This window comes from Phaenicophaeus curvirostris, unplaced genomic scaffold (genome assembly GCF_032191515.1).
Source record: "Phaenicophaeus curvirostris isolate KB17595 unplaced genomic scaffold, BPBGC_Pcur_1.0 scaffold_381, whole genome shotgun sequence".
Classification (NCBI taxonomy): Eukaryota; Metazoa; Chordata; class Aves; order Cuculiformes; family Cuculidae; genus Phaenicophaeus; species Phaenicophaeus curvirostris.
In genome coordinates this window covers 1-16657 of record NW_027206977.1, presented here as the reverse complement: position 1 = coordinate 16657, position 16657 = coordinate 1, and the positions used below count along the sequence as shown (strand labels likewise).

Genomic DNA, 16657 nt, shown 5'->3' with positions numbered 1-16657 from the left:
ACATTTTGGCCCTGTTTGGCCCATTTTGGCCTAGTTTTGGCCCCACTTGGTGCATTTTTTACCCCATTTGATGTCGTTTTCAACCTTTTTGGCCCAATTTGATGCCCTTTTAGCCCGTTTTGGCCCATTTTGGCCACACTTAGTGAAATTTTGGCCCATTCTGGACCTGTTTGGCCCAGTTTTGGCCCCATTCGGTGCCCTTTTAGCCCCTTTTGGCCCCACTTGGCATCATTTTGGACCTATTTGGCCCATTTTGTCCCGTTTTAGCCCCACTTTGGTGCCTTTTGACCCATTTTGGCCCCATTTGGTGACATTTTGGACCGGTTTGGCCCCATTTTGTCCCGTTCTAGCCCCACTTCGGTGCCTTTTGGCCCTTTTTGGCCCCGTTTGGTGCCGTTTAACCCACATTTGGCGCCGTTTGGCCCCGGTTTGGCCCCCTTCTCCTCGTTTTTCACCCCCGAGAAGCAGGATTCGGAGCCCGTTTGGAATCAAAGCCTCGGCTTCGGCCACCACCACCGCGCGTCCGAGTCCGTGTGCGCCCCGTAGCGCCTCCCTGCCCCGTAGTGCCCCGGGCCGCTGCCCCGTGGCATCCCCTGCCCCATAGCGACCACCAAGGGGTGGGTCTATGGGGTCTGTGGGTCACTCTGTGAGGTCTGTGGGTCACTCTATGGGTTCTATAGTCCAATCTATGGGGTCTATGGGTCGCTCTATGGGGTCTATGGGTCGCTCTATGGGGTCTATGGGTCAATCTATGGGGTCTATGGGTCGCTCTATGGGGTCTATGGGTCAATCTATGGGGTCTATGGGTTCTATAGTCCAATCTATGGGGTCTATGGGTCACTATGAGGTCTATGGGTTTCTCTGTGGGGTCTATGGGTCAATCGAGAGGAACTATGGGATCTGTGGGTCGCTCTATGGGGTTTAGGGGTCACTCTATGGGGTCTGTGGGTCACTCTATGGGGTCCGTGGGTCACTCTATGGGGTCCGCGGGTCACTCTGTGGGGTCTGTGGGTCACTCTGTGGGGTCTGTGGGTCACTCTATGGGGTCCACGGATCACTCTATGGGGTCTGCGGGTCACTCTGTGGGGTCTGTGGGTCACTCTGTGGGGTCTATGGGTCACTCTATGGGGTCCGCGGGTCACTCTGTGGGGTCTGTGGGTCACTCTATGGGGTCCGCGGGTCACTCTATGGGGTCCGTGGGTCACTCTATTGGGTCCATGGGTCACTCTGTGGGGTCTGTGGGTCACTCTGTGGGGTCCGTGGGTCACTCTGTGGGGTCCGTGGGTCACTCTGTGGGGTCTATGGGTCACTCTATGGGGTCTGTGGGTCACTCTATGGGGTCCGTGGGTCACTCTGTGGGGTCTATGGGTCACTCTATGGGGTCCGTGGGTCACTCTGTGAGGTCCGTGGGTCACTCTGTGGGGTCCGTGGGTCACTCTATGGGGTCTGTGGGTCACTCTATGGGGTCCGTGGGTCACTCTGTGGGGTCCGTGGGTCACTCTATGGGGTCTATGGGTCACTCTATGGGGTCCGTGGGTCACTCTATGGGGTCCGCGGGTCACTCTATGGGGTCCGTGGGTCACTCTATGGGGTCTGTGGGTCACTCTATGGGGTCCGTGGGTCACTCTATGGGGTCTGTGGGTCACTCTATGGGTCACTCTATGGGGTCTGTGGGTCACTCTGTGGGGTCCGTGGGTCACTCTATGGGGTCTATGGGTCACTCTGTGGGGTCTGTGGGTCACTCTGTGGGGTCCGTGGGTCACTCTATGGGCTCCGTGGGTCACTCTATGGGGTCCGCGGGTCACTCTATGGGGTCTGTGGGTCACTCTATGGGGTCCATGGGTCACTCTATGGGGTCTGTGGGTCACTCTATGGGGTCCGTGGGTCACTCTATGGGGTCTGTGGGTCACTCTATGGGTCACTCTATGGGGTCTGTGGGTCACTCTGTGGGGTCCGTGGGTCACTCTATGGGCTCCGTGGGTCACTCTATGGGGTCTGTGGGTCACTCTATGGGTCACTCTATGGGCTCCGTGGGTCACTCTATGGGGTCTGTGGGTCACTCTATTGGGTCTGTGGGTCACTCTATGGGGTCCGTGGGTCACTCTGTGGGGTCCGTGGGTCACTCTATGGGTCACTCTATGGGGTCTGTGGGTCACTCTATGGGGTCCATGGGTCACTCTATGGGGTCTGTGGGTCACTCTATTGGGTCTGTGGGTCACTCTGTGGGGTCTATGGGTCACTCTGTGGGGTCCGTGGGTCACTCTGTGTGGTCCATGGGTCACTCTATGGGGTCCGTGGGTCACTCTGTGGGGTCCGTGGGTCACTCTATGGGGTCTGTGGATCACTCTGTGGGGTCTGTGGGTCACTCTATGGGGTCCATGGGTCACTCTATGGGGTCCGTGGGTCACTCTATGGGGTCTGTGGGTCACTCTATGGGTCACTCTATGGGCTCCGTGGGTCACTCTATGGGGTCTGTGGGTCACTCTATGGGTCACTCTGTGGGGTCCGTGGGTCACTCTATGGGGTCTGTGGGTCACTCTATGGGGTCCGTGGGTCACTCTATGGGGTCTGTGGGTCACTCTATGGGTCACTCTGTGGGGTCCGTGGGTCACTCTGTGGGGTCTGTGGGTCACTCTATGGGGTCCGTGGGTCACTCTATGGGGTCTGTGGGTCACTCTATGGGTCACTCTATGGGCTCCGTGGGTCACTCTATGGGGTCTGTGGGTCACTCTATGGGTCACTCTATGGGGTCCGTGGGTCACTCTATGGGGTCTGTGGGTCACTCTATGGGTCACTCTGTGGGGTCCGTGGGTCACTCTATGGGCTCCGTGGGTCACTCTGTGGGGTCCGTGGGTCACTCTATGGGCTCCGTGGGTCACTCTGTGGGGTCCGTGGGTCACTCTGTGGGGTCCGTGGGTCACTCTATGGGGTCTATGGGTCACTCTGTGGGGTCTGTGGGTCACTCTGTGGGGTCCGTGGGTCACTCTATGGGCTCCGTGGGTCACTCTATGGGGTCCGCGGGTCACTCTATGGGGTCTGTGGGTCACTCTATGGGGTCCATGGGTCACTCTATGGGGTCTGTGGGTCACTCTATGGGGTCCGTGGGTCACTCTATGGGGTCTGTGGGTCACTCTATGGGTCACTCTATGGGGTCTGTGGGTCACTCTGTGGGGTCCGTGGGTCACTCTATGGGCTCCGTGGGTCACTCTATGGGGTCTGTGGGTCACTCTATGGGTCACTCTATGGGCTCCGTGGGTCACTCTATGGGGTCTGTGGGTCACTCTATTGGGTCTGTGGGTCACTCTATGGGGTCTGTGGGTCACTCTGTGGGGTCCGTGGGTCACTCTATGGGGTCTATGGGTCACTCTGTGGGGTCCGTGGGTCACTCTATGGGGTCTGTGGGTCACTCTATGGGGTCTGTGGGTCACTCTATGGGGTCCATGGGTCACTCTATGGGGTCTGTGGGTCACTCTATTGGGTCTGTGGGTCACTCTGTGGGGTCTATGGGTCACTCTGTGGGGTCCGTGGGTCACTCTGTGTGGTCCATGGGTCACTCTATGGGGTCCGTGGGTCACTCTGTGGGGTCCGTGGGTCACTCTATGGGGTCCATGGGTCACTCTATGGGGTCCGTGGGTCACTCTATGGGGTCCGTGGGTCACTCTATGGGGTCTGTGGGTCACTCTATGGGTCACTCTATGGGCTCCGTGGGTCACTCTATGGGGTCTGTGGGTCACTCTATGGGTCACTCTGTGGGGTCCGTGGGTCACTCTATGGGGTCTGTGGGTCACTCTATGGGGTCCGTGGGTCACTCTATGGGGTCTGTGGGTCACTCTATGGGTCACTCTATGGGCTCCGTGGGTCACTCTATGGGGTCTGTGGGTCACTCTATGGGTCACTCTATGGGGTCCGTGGGTCACTCTATGGGGTCTGTGGGTCACTCTATTGGGTCTGTGGGTCACTCTGTGGGGTCTATGGGTCACTCTGTGGGGTCCGTGGGTCACTCTGTGTGGTCTGTGGGTCACTCTATGGGGTCCGTGGGTCACTCTATGGGGTCTGTGGGTCACTCTATGGGGTCCGTGGGTCACTCTATGGGGTCTGTGGGTCACTCTATGGGTCACTCTATGGGCTCCGTGGGTCACTCTATGGGGTCTGTGGGTCACTCTATGGGTCACTCTGTGAGGTCCGTGGGTCACTCTATGGGCTCCGTGGGTCACTCTGTGGGGTCCGTGGGTCACTCTATGGGGTCTGTGGGTCACTCTATGGGTCACTCTATGGGCTCCGTGGGTCACTCTATGGGGTCTGTGGGTCACTCTATGGGTCACTCTGTGGGGTCCGTGGGTCACTCTATGGGCTCCGTGGGTCACTCTGTGGGGTCCGTGGGTCACTCTATGGGGTCTGTGGGTCACTCTATGGGCTCCGTGGGTCACTCTATGGGGTCTGTGGGTCACTCTATGGGTCACTCTGTGGGGTCCGTGGGTCACTCTATGGGGTCCGCGGGTCACTCTATGGGGTCCGTGGGTCACTCTATGGGGTCTGTGGGTCACTCTATGGGGTCCGTGGGTCACTCTATGGGGTCTGTGGGTCACTCTATGGGTCACTCTATGGGCTCCGTGGGTCACTCTATGGGGTCTGTGGGTCACTCTATGGGTCACTCTGTGGGCTCCGTGGGTCACTCTATGGGCTCCGTGGGTCACTCTGTGGGGTCCGTGGGTCACTCTATGGGGTCTGTGGGTCACTCTATGGGTCACTCTGTGGGGTCCGTGGGTCACTCTATGGGCTCCGTGGGTCACTCTATGGGGTCTGTGGGTCACTCTATGGGTCACTCTGTGGGGTCCGTGGGTCACTCTATGGGTCGTGTCCCCTCCCCGTTCCGTGGGGCGGGGCCGGGGTGGCCGGTGTCACCGCCTGGGGGCGTTGGGGACACAAGGGACCCTGAAGGAGGTCGGGTCAGTGGGGCGCAGGGGGGGATCTATGGGGCAGGGGGGGTCGTGTCCCATGTCCTTGTAGCTCATGTCCCCCTGTCCCTTGTCCCCATGTCCCCCGTTCCCCTGTCCCCCTCTCTGTTCCCAGTGTCCCCAAGGTCCCCTGTGTCCCCCCATGTCCCGTGTCCCCCATATCCAGTCTCATCCCCGTGTCCCCCATGTCCCCGCATGTCCCCCAGGTCCCCTCTGTGTCCCCCATGTCTCGTGTCCCCCAGGTCCCCTCTGTGTCCCCCATGTCCCCTCTGTGTCCCCCATGTCCCATGTCCCCCATGTCTCATGTCCCCCAGGTCCCCTCTGTGTCCCCCACATCCCCTCTGTGTCCCCCATGTCCCGTGTCCCCCAGGTCCCATATACCCCCAGGTCCTGTCTCTCCCCCGTGTCCCCCATGTCCCCTCTGTGTCCCCCATGTCCCATGCCCCTCATGTCTCGTGTCCCCCATGTCCCTTCTGTGTCCCCCGTGTCCCTTCTGTGTCCCCCATGTCTCGTGTCCCTCATGTCCCTTCTGTGTCCCCCATGTCTCTTCTGTGTCCCCCTTGCCCCATGTCCCCCATGTCCCATGTCCCCCATGTCTCGTGTCCCCCATGTCCCTTCTGTGTCCCCCATGTCCCTTCTGTGTCCCCCATGTCCCCCATGTCTCGTGTCCCCCATGTCCCTTCTGTGTCCCCCATGTCCCTTCTGTGTCCCCCATGTCCCCCATGTCTCGTGTCCCCCATGTCCCCTCTGTGTCCCCCCATGTCCCCTTTGTGTCCCCCATGTCCCATATGTCTCGTGTCCCCCATGTCCCCTCTGTGTCCCCCATGTCTCGTGTCCCCCATGTCCCCTCTGTGTCCCCCATGTCCCCTCTGTGTCCCCCATGTCCCCTCTGTGTCCCCCAGGTCCCATGTACCCCCATGTCCTGTCTCTCCCCCGTGTCCCCCATGTCCCCTCTGTGTCCCCCATGTCCCGTGTCCCCCATGTCCCCTCTGTGTCCCCCAGGTCCTGTCTCTCCCCCATGTCCCCTCTGTGTCCCCCATGTCTCATGTCTCCAATGTCCCCTCTGTGTCCCCCATGTCCCCCATGTCCCCTCTGTGTCCCCCATGTCCCGTGTCCCCCAGGTCCCCTCTGTGTCCCCCAGGTCCTGTCTCTCCCCCATGTCCCCTCTGTGTCCCCCATGTCTCATGTCTCCAATGTCCCCTCTGTGTCCCCCATGTCCCCCATGTCCCCTCTGTGTCCCCCATGTCCCGTGTCCCCCATGTCCCCTCTGTGTCCCCCAGGTCCTGTCTCTCCCCCATGTCCCCTCTGTCCCCCATGTCTCATGTCTCCAATGTCCCCTCTGTGTCTCCCATGTCCCCCATGTCCCCTCTGTGTCCCCCCATGTCCTGTCTCTCCCCCGTGTCTCCTCTGTGTCCCCCTATGTACCCCCATGTCCCTTATCCCCCTTGTCCCCTGTCCCCGCTGTCCCCCCGTATCCCCCCTTTTCCCGTGTCCCCCATGTCCCCTCTGTGTCCCCAATGTCCCCCGTGTCCCCAGGCGCCGGGAGGGACCCGTGGGGCAGGGGACAGTTCCCAATCCTGGTGCCCGGTTCCCAATCCCGGTTCCCAATCCCGGTGCCGATTCCCGGTGCCCCGGGGAGGGGAGGGCGCTGCGGGCTGGGACTGGGGTCTCTGTCCCATCCCGGTGCCCGGTCCCCAATCCCGGTTCCCGTTGCCCGGGGCGGTCCCGGTGCCCAATCCCGGTGCCCAATCCCGGTTCCCATTGCCCGGGGGGGTCCCGGTGCCCATTCCCGGTGTCCAATCCCAGTTATCGTTGCCCGGGGCGCAGCCGGTGCCCGGTTCCCATTGCACGGGGCTGTCCCGGTGCCCAATCCCGGTGCCCAATCCCGGTTCCCACTGCCCGGGGTGGGTCCCGGTCCCCAATCCCGGTCCCCAATCCCAGTCCCCATTCCCGGTTCCCATTGCCCGGGGTGGGTCCCGGTCCCCAATCCCGGTCCCCAATCCCGTTCCCCAATCCCGGTTCCCACTGCCCGGGGCGGTCCCGGTGCCCAATCCCGGTCCCCAATCCCAGTCCCCATTCCCGGTTCCCATTGCCCGGGGGGGTCCCGGTGCCCAGTCCCGGTTCCCATTGCCCGGGGGGGTCCCGGTGCCCAATCCCGGTCCCCAATCCCAGTCCCCATTCCCGGTTCCCATTGCCCGGGGGGGTCCCGGTGCCCAGTCCCGGTTCCCATTGCCCGGGGGGGTCCCGGTGCCCAATCCCGGTCCCCAATCCCAGTCCCCATTCCCGGTTCCCATTGCCCGGGGGGGTCCCGGTCCCCACTCCCGGTTCCCAATCCCGGTTCCCATTGCCCGGGGGGGTCCCGGTGCCCAATCCCGGTTCCCATTGCCCGGGGCGGGGGTCCCGGTCCCCAATCCCGGTTCCCGTTGCCCGGGGCTGTCCTGGTTCCCAATCCCGGTTCCCAGTCCCGGTTCCCATTGCCCGCGGGGGTCCCGGTCCCCATTGCCCGCGGGGGTCCCGGTCCCTAATCCCCGTTCCCGGTGCCCAATCCCGGTTCCCATTGCCCGGGGCGGGGGTCCCGGTCCCCAATCCCGGTTCCCATTGCTCGGGGGGGTCCCGGTGCCCGGTTCCCATTGCCCAGGGCTGTCCTTGTCCCCAATCCCGGTCCCCACTCCCGGTTCCCGTTGCCGGGGGGGTGTCGGTCTCTGTCCCCGTGCCCGGTGCCCGTTGCCCGGGGCGGTCCCGGTGCCCATTCCCGGTGTCCAATCCCGGTGCCCGTTGCCCGGGGCGGTGCCGGTCCCCCTCTCCTGTTCCCCAATCCCGGTTCCCATTGCACGGGGCTGTCCTGGTTCCCAATCCCGGTTCCCAGTCCCGGTTCCCAGTCCCGGTTCCCATTGCCCGCGGGGGTCCCGGTCCCTAATCCCCGTTCCCGGTTCCCAATCCCGGTTCCCATTGCTCGGGGGGGTCCCGGTGCCCAATCCCGGTCCCCAATCCCAGTCCCCATTCCCGGTTCCCATTGCCCGGGGGGGTCCCGGTCCCCAATCCCAGTCCCCAGTCCCGGTTCCCATTGCCCGGGGGGGTCCCGGTGCCCAATCCCGGTGCCCAGTCCCGGTTCCCATTGCCCGGGGCGGGGGTCCCGGTCCCCAATCCCGGTTCCCAATCCCGGTTCCCATTGCCCGGGGGGGTCCCGGTCCCCAATCCCAGTCCCCAGTCCCGGTTCCCATTGCCCGGGGCGGGGGTCCCGGTCCCCAATCCCGGTTCCCAATCCCGGTTCCCATTGCCCGGGGGGGTCCCGGTCCCCAATCCCAGTCCCCAGTCCCGGTTCCCATTGCCCGGGGCGGGGGTCCCGGTCCCCAATCCCGGTTCCCATTGCTTGGGGAGTCCCGGTGCCCGGTTCCCATTGCCCAGGGCTGTCCTTGTCCCCAATCCCGGTCCCCACTCCCGGTTCCCGTTGCCGGGAGGGGGTGTCGGTCTCTGTCCCCGTGCCCGGTGCCCGTTGCCCGGGGCGGTCCCGGTGCCCATTCCCGGTGTCCAATCCCGGTGCCCGTTGCCCGGGGCTGTCCTGGTTCCCAATCCCGGTTCCCAATCCCGGTTCCCAGTCCCGGTTCCCATTGCTCGGGGGGGTCCCGGTCCCTAATCCCCGTTCCCGGTGCCCAATCCCGGTTCCCATTGCCCGGGGGGGTCCCGGTTCCCAATCCCGGTTCCCATTCCCGGTCCCCAATCCCGGTTCCCATTGCACGGAGGGGTCCCGGTCCCCAATCCCGGTTCCCAATCCCGGTTCCCCTTGCCCGAGGCGATCCCGGTTCCCACTCCCGGTGCCCAATCCTGGTGCCCAATCCCGGTTCCCATTGCTCGGGGGGGTCCCGGTGCCCAATCCCGGTTCCCTTTGCCTGGGGCGATCCCGGTGCCCGGTTCCCATTGCCCGGGGGGGGTCCCGGTGCCCAATCCCGGTTCCCAATCCCGGTGCCCGTTGCCCGGGGCGGTGCCGGTGCCCGGTTCCCATTGCCCGGGGCTGTCCCGGTGCCCAATCCCGGTTCCCAGTCCCGGTTCCCATTGCCCGGGGGGGTCCCGGTGCCCATTCCCGGTTCCCAGTCCCGGTTCCCATTGCTCGGGGGGGTCCCGGTCCCTAATCCCCGTTCCCGGTGCCCAATCCCGGTGCCCATTCCCGGTTCCCATTCCCGGTTCCCAATCCCGGTTCCCAATCCCGGTTCCCGTTGCCCGGGGGGGGTCCCGGTTCCCAATCCCGGTTCCCATTGCCCGGGGGGGGTCCTGGTTCCCACTCCCGGTGCCCAATCCCGGTTCCCGTTGCCGGGGGGTGTGTGTCGGTCTCTGTCCCCGTGTCCGGTGCCCGTTGCCCGGGGCCGTCCCGGTGCCCATTCCCGGTGTCCAATCCCGGTGCCCGGTTCCCAGTCCCGGTTCCCAGTCCCGGTTCCCATTGCTCGGGGGGGTCCCGGTCCCCAATCCCGGTTCCCAATCCCGGTTCCCATTGCTCGGGGGGGTCCCGGTCCCCAATCCCGGTTCCCATTGCCCGGTGGGGTCCCGGTTCCCACTCCCGGTTCCCAATCCCAGTTCCCACTCCCGGTTCCCATTGCCCGGGGGGGTCCCGGTTCCCACTCCCGGTTCCCAGTCCCGGTTCCCATTGCTCGGGGGGGTCCCGGTCCCTAATCCCCGTTCCCGGTGCCCAATCCCGGTGCCCATTCCCGGTTCCCAATCCCGGTTCCCAATCCCGGTTCCCAGTCCCGGTTCCCATTGCCCGGGGGGGTCCCGGTGCCCATTCCCGGTTCCCAGTCCCGGTTCCCATTGCTCGGGGGGGTCCCGGTCCCTAATCCCCGTTCCCGGTGCCCAATCCCGGTGCCCATTCCCGGTTCCTATTCCCGGTTCCCAATCCCGGTTCCCAGTCCCGGTTCCCATTGCTCGGGGGGGTCCCGGTCCCCAATCCCGGTTCCCAATCCCGGTTCCCATTGCTCGGGGGGGTCCCGGTCCCCAATCCCGGTTCCCATTGCCCGGTGGGGTCCCGGTTCCCACTCCCGGTTCCCAATCCCAGTTCCCACTCCCGGTTCCCATTGCCCGGGGGGGTCCCGGTTCCCACTCCCGGTTCCCAGTCCCGGTTCCCATTGCTCGGGGGGGTCCCGGTCCCCAATCCCGGTTCCCAATCCCGGTTCCCATTGCTCGGGGGGGTCCCGGTCCCCAATCCCGGTTCCCATTGCCCGGTGGGGTCCCGGTTCCCACTCCCGGTTCCCAATCCCAGTTCCCACTCCCGGTTCCCATTGCCCGGGGGGGTCCCGGTTCCCACTCCCGGTGCCCAGTCCCGTTTCCCATTGCCCGGGGCGGTCCCGGTCCCCCTCTCCCAGTTCCCCAATCCCCGTTCCCGTTGCCCCGGGGCGGTCCCGGTTCTGGGGGTTGGGGGGGGGTGGTGGGAGGTGTGACGCGTGTCCCGGTCTGTCCCGGTGTCCCGGGATGCGGGCGCTGAGGGCGCTGCGGTTCCGCAGGTCCCTCCCGGTCGTGCGGGCGATGGCGGCGGCGGCTCCTCCAGCGGCTCCTCCAGCGGCTCCAGCGGCTCCGGTCCCGGGAGCCCCGGGTCCCCGGGAGCCCGTGCTCAGCCTCAGCTCCATGAACCCCGCGATCCGCAGGGTCGAATACGCCGTGCGGGGACCGATCGTCACCCGCGCGCTGCAGATCGAGGGGGACCTGCGGCAGGTAACCCCCCCCCCCCAAAAACCGGGAACCCCCAAAAAACCGGGACACCCCAAAACTGGGACACCCCCAAAACCGGGACACCCCCAAAGTGGGAACCCCTGAAAACCGGGACACCCCCCAAACAGGGACACCCTGAAAACCGGGACACCCCAAAACTGGGACACCCCCAAAACCGGGACACCCCCAAAGTGGGAACCCCCCAAACCGGGATACACCAAAACAGGGGCACCCCAAAACGGGGACACCCCAAAACTGGGACACCCTGAAAACTGGGAACCCCCCCAAACTGGGAACCCCCCAAACCGGGACACCCCAAACCGGGAACCCCTGAAAACCGGGACACCCCCCGAACCGGGACACCCCAAAACTGGGACACCCTGAAAACTGGGACACCCCCCGAACCGGGACACCCCAAAACTGGGAACCCCTGAAAACCGGGACACCCCCAAACCGGGAACCCTCCAAACTGGGACACCCCTGAAAACCGGGACACCCCCCCCAAAACCGGGACACCCCAAAACCGGGACACCCCCAAAACCGGGACACCCCCAAACCGGGACACCCCAAAACCGGGACACCCCCCCCAAAACCGGGACACCCCCAAAACCGGGACACCCCCAAAGTGGGAACCCCTGAAAACCGGGAACCCCCCCAAACCGGGACACCCCAAAACTGGGACACCCTGAAAACCGGGAACCCCTGAAAACCGGGACACCCCCAAACTGGGACACCCCAAAACCCCCGAACCGGGAACCCCCCCAAACCGGGAACCCCCCAAACCGGAGCTCCCCAAAACTGGGAACCCCCAAAACTGGGACACCCCAAAACTGGGACACCTCCAAAACCGGGACACCCCCCCAAAAAACCGGGGCACCCCCCCCAAAAACCGGGAACCCCCCAAACCGGGGCTCCCCAAAACTCAGAACCCCTGAAAACCGGGACCCCCCCCAGACCGGGACACCCCCAAACCGGGAACCCTCCAAACCGGGACACCCCAAAAGTGGGAACCCCTGAAAACCGGGAACCCCCCAAACCGGGACACCCCAAAACTGGGACACCCTGAAACCGGGACACCCCAAAACTGGGACACCCTGAAAACTGGGAACCCCCCCAAACCGGGACACCCCAAAACTGGGAACCCCCCCAAACCGGGAACCCCCCAAACCGGGACACCCCCAAACCCCCGAACCGGGAATCCCCCCATACCGGGACACCCCAAAACCGGGAACCCCCCAAACCGGGAACCCCCCAAACCGGGGCACCCTAAAACCGTGACACCCCAAAACTGGGACACCCTGGAAACCGGGAACCCCCCAAACCGGGATACCCCAAAACAGGGGCACCCCAAAACAGGGACACCCCAAAACTGGGACACCCTGAAAACCGAGAACCCCCCAAACCGGGACACCCCAAAACTCGGAACCCCTGAAAACCGGGAACCCCCCAAACCGGGACACCCCAAAACTCAGAACCCCTGAAAACCGGGAACCCCCCCAAACCGGGCCACCCCAAACTGGGCCACCCCAAAACTGGGACACCCCAAAACTGGGAACCCCTGGGAACTGGGAACCCCCCAAACCCCCGAACTGGGAACCCCCAAACCAGGAACTCCCTCTGAACCGGGACACCCCCAAACTGGGACACCCCAAAACTCGGAACCCCTGAAAACCGGGAACCCCCCCAAACTGGGACACCCCGAAACCCCCAAACCAGGAACCCCCAAACCGGGACACCCCAAAACTGGGACACCCCCAAACCGGGACACCCCCCCCAACCCCCAAAACCAGGAACCCCCCAAACTGGGACACCCCCAAACCAGGAACCCCCAAACTGGGACACCCCAAAACTGGGACACCCCCAAACCTCTAAAACCTGGACACCCCAATCTGGGAACCCCAAAACCAGGAACCCCAAACACTGGGAACCCCCAAGCCCCCCTCCCAACCTCCCCAACACTGGGACACCCCAAAACTGGGAACCCCCAAACTGGGACACCCCAATACTGGGCACCCCAAAACTGGGCACCCCAAAACCCCCACCACTAGGAACCCCAAAACTCTGCAACACAGGGAACCCCCAAACCCCTCAAACCGGGAACCCCAAAGCTCCCAACACTGGACACCCCAAAACTGGGAACCCCCAAAACCAGGCACCCCCGAAACTGGGACACCCCAACCCCCCCCCCCAAACTGGGAGCCCCAAACTAGGCACCTCAAAGCTGGGACACCCCAAAACCCAGGTACCCCAAAACCCTGCACCCCCTCAAAGCAGGAACCCCCCAAACTGGGGTCCCAAACACTAGGAACTCCAAAACCAGGGGCTCCCCCAAACTGGGACACCCCAAAAACTGGGGACCCCCAAATTGGGACCTCCCCTAAGGGCACCTCCCAGGAACCCCAAAACTCCAAACCGGGGAATCCCCTGGGAACCCCAAAAGTGACACCCCCCCCCCCCAAGAACCCCAAAAGCTGGGACCCCCCAAACTGGGTACCCCAAAGCCCCAAACTGGGAACCCCGAAACCGAGACCTCCCCGACCCCAGCAGGAATCCTCATCCTGGAACCCCAAAACTCAGCGACCCCCAAAACTGGGTGCCCCCCCCCCCCCCAAATTTGTGATCCTCCCAATCCAGCACCCCCAGACCCGGGGACCCCCACCCATGGGACCCCCCCAGGCACCCCCAAATGCAAGGACCCCCCCCCAGGCACCCCAAAACCCAGGGATCCCCATCCATGGGACCCCCCTAGGCACCCCCAAACACAGCGACCCCCCCCAGGCACCCCAAAACCCAGGGATCCCCATCCATGGGACCCCCCTAGGCACCCCCAAACACAGGGACCCCCCCCAGGCACCCCAAAACCCAGAGACCCCCCCAGGCACCCCAAAACCAAGGGACCCCCATCCATGGGACCCCCCCCTAGGCACCCTCAGACCCAAGGACCCTGCCAGGCACCCCAAAACCCAGGGACCCCCATCCATAGGACCCCCCCAAGCACCCCAAACCCAGGGTCCCTCACCCATGGGACACCCCCCAGGCACCCCCAAAGCCCCAGGGGACCCCCAAACCCAGCACCCCAAACCACAGGGTCCTCCACTTATGGGACCCCGACAGGCACCCCCAAACCCAGGGACCCCCCCCCAGGCACCCCAAAACCCAGGGACCCCCATCCATGGGACCCCCCTAGGCACCCCCAAACCCAGGGACCCCCTCCAGGCACCCCAAAACCCAGGGACCCCCATCCATGGGACCCCCCCAGGCACCCCCAAACCCAGGGACCCTGCCAGGCACCCCCCAAACCCAGGGTCACTCACCCATGGGACCCCCCTAAGCACCCCCAAACCCCAGGGATCCCCCAAACCCAGCACCCCAAAACCCAGGGTCCCTCACCCATGGGACCCCCCTAAGCACCCCCAAACCCAGGGATCCCCCAAACCCAGCACCCCAAAACCCAGGGTCCCTCACCCATGGGACCCCCCTAAGCACCCCCAAACCCAGGGATCCCCCAAACCCAGCACCCCAAAACCCAGGGTCCCTCACCCATGGGACCCCCCTAAGCACCCCCAAACCCAGGGATCCCCCAAACCCAGCACCCCAAAACCCAAGGTCCCCCACCCATGGGACCCCTCCAAGCACCCCCAAACCCAGGGGACCCCCAAACCCAGCACCCCAAAACCCAGGGATCCCCATCCATGGGACCCCCCTAGGCACCCCCAGACCCATGGGACCCCCCCCAGGCACCCCCAAACCCAGGGACTCCCCCCAGGTGCCCCAAAACCCAGGGACCCTCATCCATGGGACCCCCCCAGGCACCCCCAAACCCAGGCCCCCCCCAGGCACCCCAAAACCCAGGGTCCCTCACCCATGGGACCCCCCTAGGCACCCCCAAACCCAGGGACCCCCCCCTGGCACCCCAAAACCCAGGGACCCCCATCCATGGGACCCCTCCAAGCACCCCCAAACCCAGGGGACCCCCAAACCCAGCACCCCAAAACCCAGGGTCCCCCACCCATGGGACCCCCCCAGGCACCCCCAAATGCAAGGACCCCCCCCAGGCACCCCAAAACCCAGGGATCCCCATCCATGGGACCCCCCTAGGCACCCCCAAACACAGCGACCCCCCCCAGGCACCCCAAAACCCAGGGATCCCCATCCATGGGACCCCCCTAGGCACCCCCAAACACAGGGACCCCCCCCAGGCACCCCAAAACCCAGAGACCCCCCCCAGGCACCCCAAAACCAAGGGACCCCCATCCATGGACCCCCCCTAGGCACCCTCAGACCCAAGGACCCTGCCAGGCACCCCAAAACCCAGGGACCCCCATCCATAGGACCCCCCCAAGCACCCCAAACCCAGGGTCCCTCACCCATGGGACACCCCCAGGCACCCCCAAAGCCCAGGGGACCCCCAAACCCAGCACCCCAAACCACAGGGTCCTCCACTTATGGGACCCCGACAGGCACCCCCAAACCCAGGGACCCCCCCCAGGCACCCCAAAACCCAGGGACCCCCATCCATGGGACCCCCCTAGGCACCCCCAAACCCAGGGACCCCCTCCAGGCACCCCAAAACCCAGGGACCCCCATCCATGGGACCCCCCCAGGCACCCCCAAACCCAGGGACCCTGCCAGGCACCCCCAAACCCAGGGTCACTCACCCATGGGACCCCCCTAAGCACCCCCAAACCCAGGGATCCCCCAAACCCAGCACCCCAAAACCCAGGGTCCCTCACCCATGGGACCCCCCTAAGCACCCCCAAACCCAGGGATCCCCCAAACCCAGCACCCCAAAACCCAGGGTCCCTCACCCATGGGACCCCCCTAAGCACCCCCAAACCCAGGGATCCCCCAAACCCAGCACCCCAAAACCCAGGGTCCCTCACCCATGGGACCCCCCTAAGCACCCCCAAACCCAGGATCCCCCAAACCCAGCACCCCAAAACCCAAGGTCCCCCACCCATGGGACCCCTCCAAGCACCCCCAAACCCAGGGGACCCCCAAACCCAGCACCCCAAAACCCAGGGATCCCCATCCATGGGACCCCCCTAGGCACCCCCAGACCCATGGGACCCCCCCCAGGCACCCCCAAACCCAGGGACTCCCCCCAGGTGCCCCAAAACCCAGGGACCCTCATCCATGGGACCCCCCCAGGCACCCCCAAACCCAGGGCCCCCCCCAGGCACCCCAAAACCCAGGGTCCCTCACCCATGGGACCCCCCTAGGCACCCCCAAACCCAGGGACCCCCCCCTGGCACCCCAAAACCCAGGGACCCCCATCCATGGGACCCCTCCAAGCACCCCCAAACCCAGGGGACCCCCAAACCCAGCACCCCAAAACCCAGGGTCCCCCATCCATGGGACCCCACTAGGCACCCCCAGACCCAAGGACCCTGCCAGGCACCCCCAAACCCAGGGGACCTCCAAACCCAGCACCCCAAAACCCAGGAACCTCCACCCATGGGACCCCCCTAGGCACCCCCAAACCCAGGGTCCCTCACCCATGGGACCCCCCCAGGCACCCCCAAACCCAAGGACCCTGCCAGGCACCCCAAAACCCAGGGTCCCCCAGCCATGGGACCCCCCTCAGCACCCCCAAACCCAGGGGACCGGTGCCAGGGTGTCCCCTGGATGCCCCCTGGGTGTCCCCCAGGTTTTGGGGTGTCCCCAACACCCATGGGACACCCACAGACCCAGGGGACACCCAGGGGACACCCTGGCACTCCTGAGTGTCGGAGTGTCCCCTGGAGGTCCCCTGGGTGTCCCCTGGATGTCCCCTGGGTGTCCCATGGGTGCTGGGTGTCCCCTAGGTGCTGGGTGTCCCTTGAGTGTCCCCTGGGTGTCCCTTGGGTGTCCCCTGAGTGTCAGGGTGTCCCTGAGTGTCCCCTGAGTGCTGAGTGTCCCCCTGGGTGTCCCCTGGGTGTCCCATGGGTGCTGGGGTGTCCCTTGGGTGCTGGGTGTCCCCTGGATGTCCCTTGGGTGTCCCCTGAGTGTCAGGATGTCCCCTGGGTGTC

At 64.8% G+C, this 16657-nt stretch overlaps 1 protein-coding gene across 1 annotated transcript; it reads right to left on the bottom strand.

Annotated features, from left to right (window-relative positions):
* Window positions 1-7476: 7476 nt before the first annotated feature.
* Window positions 7477-8955, bottom strand: LOC138735019 (putative per-hexamer repeat protein 5). Its single transcript, XM_069882882.1, has one exon. The coding sequence runs from the start codon at window positions 8953-8955 to the stop codon at window positions 7477-7479; it is 1479 nt and encodes a 492-aa protein (XP_069738983.1).
* Window positions 8956-16657: the final 7702 nt, after the last annotated feature.

Excerpts from the sequence above, each read along its gene's own strand:
- LOC138735019 (XM_069882882.1), bottom strand. The coding sequence starts at position 8,955 with ATGGGAACCGGGCACCGGCACCGCCCCGGGCAACGGGCACCGGGATTG.